Source organism: Silene latifolia, chromosome 8, assembly GCF_048544455.1.
Source record: "Silene latifolia isolate original U9 population chromosome 8, ASM4854445v1, whole genome shotgun sequence".
Classification (NCBI taxonomy): domain Eukaryota; kingdom Viridiplantae; phylum Streptophyta; class Magnoliopsida; order Caryophyllales; family Caryophyllaceae; genus Silene; species Silene latifolia.
Genome location: NC_133533.1, coordinates 34064129 through 34070492, shown reverse-complemented (window position 1 = coordinate 34070492; position 6364 = coordinate 34064129). Strand labels below are relative to the sequence as shown.

At 33.0% G+C, this 6364-nt stretch overlaps 1 protein-coding gene across 3 annotated transcripts; it reads left to right on the top strand.

Moving 5' to 3' along the window:
* The first annotated feature begins 1202 nt into the window (after positions 1 to 1202).
* Positions 1203 to 6105, top strand: LOC141596729 (truncated transcription factor CAULIFLOWER A-like). 3 transcript variants are annotated; one of them, XM_074416972.1, is made up of 8 exons: positions 1203 to 1491; positions 3259 to 3352; positions 3519 to 3580; positions 4033 to 4132; positions 5170 to 5211; positions 5380 to 5421; positions 5544 to 5689; positions 5776 to 6105. In XM_074416972.1, exons 1-8 carry the CDS (start codon positions 1310 to 1312, stop codon positions 5879 to 5881), a joined length of 774 nt encoding a protein of 257 aa, XP_074273073.1. In that variant the 5' UTR covers positions 1203 to 1309; the 3' UTR covers positions 5882 to 6105. The 3 variants fall into 3 exon arrangements, with proteins under 3 accessions (XP_074273073.1, XP_074273072.1, XP_074273074.1); XM_074416971.1 differs by having other exon boundaries at positions 5529 to 5689; XM_074416973.1 differs by lacking the exon at positions 5380 to 5421 and having other exon boundaries at positions 5529 to 5689.
* Positions 6106 to 6364: the final 259 nt, after the last annotated feature.

Genomic DNA, 6364 nt, shown 5'->3' with positions numbered 1-6364 from the left:
ATGGCACAATCATACGGAATATATAATTGGATCCAATTGTAGTAAATTCACGTGAATGTGAATTATATGTGACAAAGATTATTATCAACGTATGTAATTACAAGATTGTTATGACTAGTAGCGTATGACAACACGACTCCAGAATGTCATATGCTATTAGGAGAAAGCTAAGGAATTATGGGTGATACTGATATGATTGAACATGTAATTAAATTAAGTGTCTATTTTTGTGTGTGCGATAGTTCAACTTAAGATATGTACAAACCCAAGATGTGTGAGTCTAGTGGAATTCTAGGGTAACCTCAAAGCCTCCTAAGGAGGAATTGCGAGGTCCTGGGTTCGATTCCCTAGATGAACACTTTCCTGGGGACCTGACGCCCGGAGAGGGAATAATCCCCGCGGGAAAGAACTCACATGGTACAGGCGCCTAGCAGGGTGGGATCCTGTATCCGGGGAGGATCCAACCTCCTCGTCATCAAAAAAAAAAAAATAAAAAAAAAAATAAGATATGTACAACCATAAAGTCATAAATCATTGTTTCTATGGAGTTATTGTATATTTGTTTGTGACACAAAATAGTTGGACATATCATTATATACACTCATACTCGAATTAAGGTTATTTTATTTAAGACATTAACATAAATTGCCCTCTTTTTTAACCTATTTATTTTTATAATACGAAATATACTTACTAAACACGTACATTTTGTGACGACTTACACAAACAGTCGATATTACAACGAAACATCATACTCCCTCCTATTCTACATAATCTTCCTTATTTCCTTTTTCATCTATTCACAATATCTTCCCTCTTTCCTTATTTAGTAAAGTTTTATACTTATTTTAATCAACTCACCCCACAACAATACCCCACAATACACCTACTTTATCTTATTTTAATCACCTTACCCCACAACAATACTTATTTTAATCACCTCATCCCCACAATACCTTCCCTCTTTCCAATTATCTCACCCCACCACAATACTTTAACTTATTTAATTCCAACACCCTTAATTTTCGTGCCACCCATGAATAGGGAGGATTATCGGGAATAGGAGGGAGTAAAACAGAGTTACAAAAAATGCTTACTAAATTTGTAAAAAGTTCTTTTCTCACTGAACTTACTATTTAGGTAACAAAAACAGATGTAACCCAAATAATAATGTGTGTCCAACTCTACAAAAGCTAACAAAAAGCAAACTATTCTACAAACATACACAACAACACCACTATTCCTCTCCTTCAACCTTTGTTTCTAAACACTTACAGAAAAAAGAGAGATCTATAATATCAGGGGTAAAATGGGAAGAGGAAAAGTCGAGTTGAAGAGAATCGAGAATAACATAAGCAGGCAAGTTACTTTCTCCAAGCGTAGGGGCGGTCTCATGAAGAAAGCAAGTGAACTCTCCATTCTTTGTGATGCCGAAATCGCCCTTATCGTCTTCTCGTCTCGCGGAAAGCTCTATGAGTTTAGCAGCGTCAGGTAAGCTACTTCCTCCATTAATCTCATTTCTCTATTTTTCCTGAGTAAACAGTTAAAACACCTTTTATAAAAAAATTATAGGGTTCAATATTTATCCAATGGCTGGTTGACACGTGTGAGATCTAGGGTTTCTTGTTCAACCTCTCTTCATTTCTCAAAATTATAAAGTTTTATTTGATTATTTAATTTTCCTCGTGATTTTCTGAAGTTTTTGCATTATTTGGAGTTATTTATGACTGTTTGTGGTAGTTGGAATTGTTCCTTGTGTATTGTACCTATTATTTTCATGAAAGTTTGTGTTTTTTAGATAAAAATTCTGGAATGTTTTATATGAAAATAACAGCAATCATTGGTTAAATTAGTAAGTACAATTCTTTACAATAATTATTGAGTAAGATCGTTTTATAGTGTAAGACTGTCTTTATTTTAAGAGAACCGTCTCATAGATGATTAGATTCACACTATAAGGAATTTCTTTCCAAAATGGGGTTTAATAACAAATAAATTAACAAAATGGGTGTTCTTTGAAACTAATTACCCAAAATGGGTCCACGTAGGATCGGTTTTGACGAAGCTGAGTTAAAGATTAAAGTCGCTCGGTCGGACGACGACTTGAGGTAAAATCGCTCTCCCCCTCAACGACCTTAGTGACTTGTAAATATAAGGAGAAAAATATAAAAAGAAATTGACTTTGGGGCAAAGTCGCTTTCCCCCAAGGCGACTTTAAAGCGAGCAAAAGAAAAATTAATAATGAAGTAGCTGCGGAGATTCGAACACAGAACCGTTGGCTTTATCTACCATAAGCTAACCACCAAGCAATTTTAATTCTTGCCAATTATACTTGCTATTAAAATTTAATACCTTAACTACCATTAAAAGACTTAAATGCGCATAATAAATCGCACAGCAAATATTTAATAATGTATTTAAAAAGCACTAATCCCAAACATAACAATACATTTGGTCAGATGGTTAAAGAATAAGTTATTACTCTGCGGACGCTCGTGTTCGACTCCGACTTGTAACATAATTTTTTTTTTTTTTATTTTGAAGTCTGGTCGCCGTCCGCCTGAGCGACTTCACTCAAAATCGCATAGTTTTTTATATATGCTCTATTTACTGGTCACCTAGGATGTAGTCGCTTAGGGGGAGAGCGACTTAATTCCGAGCCTAGCTTCGCTGATGACGTGGACCCATTTTGAGTAATAAGTTTGAAACCAATCCCATTTTGTTAATTTCTTTGATTTTCAGCCCCATTTAAAGAAAAAATTCCACTATAAGACGTTATTATTTTATAAATTGTGAATTTTGTTTGAGTGCATTAATTAATTAGTAGAAATTTACATTTATTTATTTGTTTGTCAGAAAGATTTGTTGTCATGATTTTCCTCGGATTTTCCTTTTACAATGTAGGTTGTCAATTTTCCATTATTGTGCAAGATTTTTCATCTGCAGTTTCTTGCTTGCTTGGTCAATTTTTATACATATTCCTACAAACTTCAATAAAGTTTCCAAGTTTCAAATTTTAAAATTTCAGTCTCATTTTATGTGCATTAGGATAAATTAAGTTTGTTTGAGGTAATTTAATTTTATAATCCGGTTTATGAAAATTAAGGATTAATAGATCTTTGGCTTTAATCAAAGTACATTCTTTTTCGCGATATATATTTGGAGAAATTAAGGATCAAAGTGTAAGATCGGATATGATGAATTTAATTAATTTTTAAATCGTTTAACTTGTTTTAATTTGATGTCTTAATTTTGCAGTTGTGTTCCTAAAACGATAGATCGTTATCTCCGCAGTAACAATGTTAGTCTGAATCAGCTGGATCATCAACCAAGTTATAATGAACAAGCACAGGTTTGGATCATGAATTTATTAATTTCGGAAATTAATTTCAGTTATATAAATTTGTGTTTAATTAATTTAATGAACTAAATGTGGATATAGTTCTCTATTAATAATCAATGGAGTATTAATTTCTGAAGAAGTAACCTTAATTAGCTTATCATTACTTGTAATACAGAGCTGGTACCAAGAAATGGAGCACTTGGAATCAAAATGCCAATCTTTGAAGAAATCCCAAAGGTTACCAATTCCTATCAAAGACTATTATAAAATTCATTACGCTCTAATCAACTAATTCATTAACGATTATCGACCTTATCGTCAAACACTGGGCATTATTTATTTCTTGACTTCTCGTCTTCTTTGATATACATATATCGTTCCAATTTTATCAGACACCCATTCTAAGGGAAAAACGTTTTTGTAACCTTAGTAGAGATGAAATCGTTCCAATTTAATGAAACACTAGGCTCGGGGGGGAATCGTTCCATTTTAACCTTAGTAGAGATGAAATCGTTTAATTTTGTGAGACACCATCCCAAAAGACAATTGTTTCTTTAACCTTAAAAATGAATTAGTTCACCATTAAAAGGTTTGATTTTGTAGCTCACAAAACATACTCTTATAGTAGTGCATTTTAGTTTATTTCTTATATTTGTGAGATATAAATTGCATAATTATTGTGGTTTTAGACACATGCTTGGTGAAGAACTTGGAGGGTTAAATATGAAGGAATTGCAGAACCTTGAGAAGCAACTTGATGGGGCTCTAGCTAGAGTCAGACAAAGAAAGGTACTCCTACTTAATATACATGCATAATCTTACTGTCATCTAATTAGCAAATTAGGTCACTAATTAATTACAGCCAAATGAGCTTATGTTCTTAAAATTGTTGAATTTGTAACTAAAGTTCGAAATATATATAAACCAAAATACGAATTCTTTTTTAAGACCGTTTTAAGTTTTTATGGCCCTCAAAACTGATTAAAATAGAGGTGACAATGAAAGGAATTTGCCAATGATCTTAAGTTAAGATTGTTTTAGGCAAGGCCTACTACCACCAAAAAGTGAGTAAAAATATATCAATAATTTTATATTGTCTAGACAAAAGATTAACAATTAGGTTATCTGGGTACCTAAACTTTGTTGTTATATTTGTTGTGGAATGTAAACTTGTGCTTTAACAATTAGGTTATTGGGTGAATTTTAATTTAATTTCATGCTATGTATGCATGTGGGTAACAGGGTATAGTTTCTTAAAACTAGTCTTTATAGGGTAGAGGCCTATTAACTTTAATGGAGCGGACCACACGAGTGAAAATACTTTTCACTTCTGTGGTCCATTTCATTTAGTAGGCCTCTATCCTATAAAGTCGAGGAAGGTTACAATAGTGTGAGACGTTTTCACAAAATGGTCTATTTTATAAAAATCACTATATAGATTCCATTAATTACTCATAAAATATTGTTCTTCGATATATATCAAGTCGAGTCTTGAAAAGAAGACTAAGCTTAAAACCCTTAAAATTCTGATTTACATTAATGGGAATTTGAGCCTCCGACCCATACAAATGGGAGGTTGAGACATATACTCAGATCCGAAAATATTAGTGTAAGTTCCTTATTTACGGTTTACGCATTTTTGGTGAATTGTAGGAAAGAAAAGAGAATAATGAAATTTGTGTCTACAATTGCAAAAGGGCCCATAAAATTCTGACTACTGTTGGTCGCTAACTTGCAACTATTTTAGTGTCATTAATCTGCGACTAATTTTACTGCTAAAACCTTCAAAATCAGTACATAATTACGTATACAATGCTTAACATCAGGCACATTTGATGACTGAACAAATGGATGCACTTCGCAGATCGGTAAGCCTCCATCAACTATGCCTTACATTCTTCGCGTTACTAGTTTTTATTAAAGTGTCAATCATATTATTAATGTACTATATTAATTTGTAGATCATATAAATTTTTCCCTTTTAAAAAAATTAGTCGTAGTTTATGTAGTAAATAAACTTGATAATAATTTCGTAGGAGCGCAAACTTGGTGATTTGAACAAGGAATTGAAGCTCAAGGTTTGTGCTCCTCAACTATATAAAAGTAGCCCTTTTAAATTTTACGTGTTTTTAGCGTGACAAATTTTAACTATGGAAACTATGATAAATTTTCGGTCGAAATTAAGACTGAAAATTTTCAGATTGAAGAACATGGACATGGTTATAGGCCACTTATGGACACAAGTAGATGCATCCCATTTCTGCCCCCTTCTCACTCGTCAACTTTTGATTGTGACCCTGCTATGTTGCAAATGGGATTCAAACCTGAACCTATGCTCAATATCGGGTACGTATAATCTCATCATATAGTATTCTCTCTACAGTCAATTCGCTAAATTTACTACTGTATTAATATGGAATTGGTGGAAGCAGGTATCCAGGACATTATGGATCACATGTAATTGATGAAGGAGGATCAAGCCAAAGAGGAAGCTTGGGTAGCGACACTAGTAATTTTCATCAGCCGGAGTGGTTCTAGCTTAATATCAGTTTATAATCGGCTTTTAAGTATTAATCACACGATATTAATTACATATACTCGGAGTAGTCGTATCTTGAACCTATCTGCTGGCGACATGGTTTATTTTGTGTTTAGGCCAATATTAATTATACCTATGACTTATGGGCGGACTACAAGGAAATAGATGTTGAACCTCCTTGGATTTGAATCCCTGTTTTTAATTAATGCTCGGAAATGTATAGTCATGCGCTTACTAATTTTCCCCATTAGCAATCGCAAACTCGTAAAAATTGGTTTACATCATCCTTGTGAAACTTTTGCAGTCGTTTATTAGATAAATAATCTAATCAATACTATATATTAATTTCAGAAACCAAGGGACTTCAATTTAATTAAAGTAAGTTATACAAATTAATTATACTATATAGTTTTAAATCACTAGCACCGTGTGATGGACCCGATTAAGGGATCTCAATGCAAATATTATATAGTTTGGTTAAA

Excerpts from the sequence above, each read along its gene's own strand:
- LOC141596729 (XM_074416971.1), top strand. The coding sequence starts at position 1,310 with ATGGGAAGAGGAAAAGTCGAGTTGAAGAGAATCGAGAATAACATAAGC. Across the intron at positions 4,133-5,169 it reads CTAGAGTCAGACAAAGAAAG|GCACATTTGATGACTGAACA; the intron begins GTACTCCTACTT and ends GCTTAACATCAG. Across the intron at positions 5,690-5,775 it reads GAACCTATGCTCAATATCGG|GTATCCAGGACATTATGGAT; the intron begins GTACGTATAATC and ends TGGTGGAAGCAG.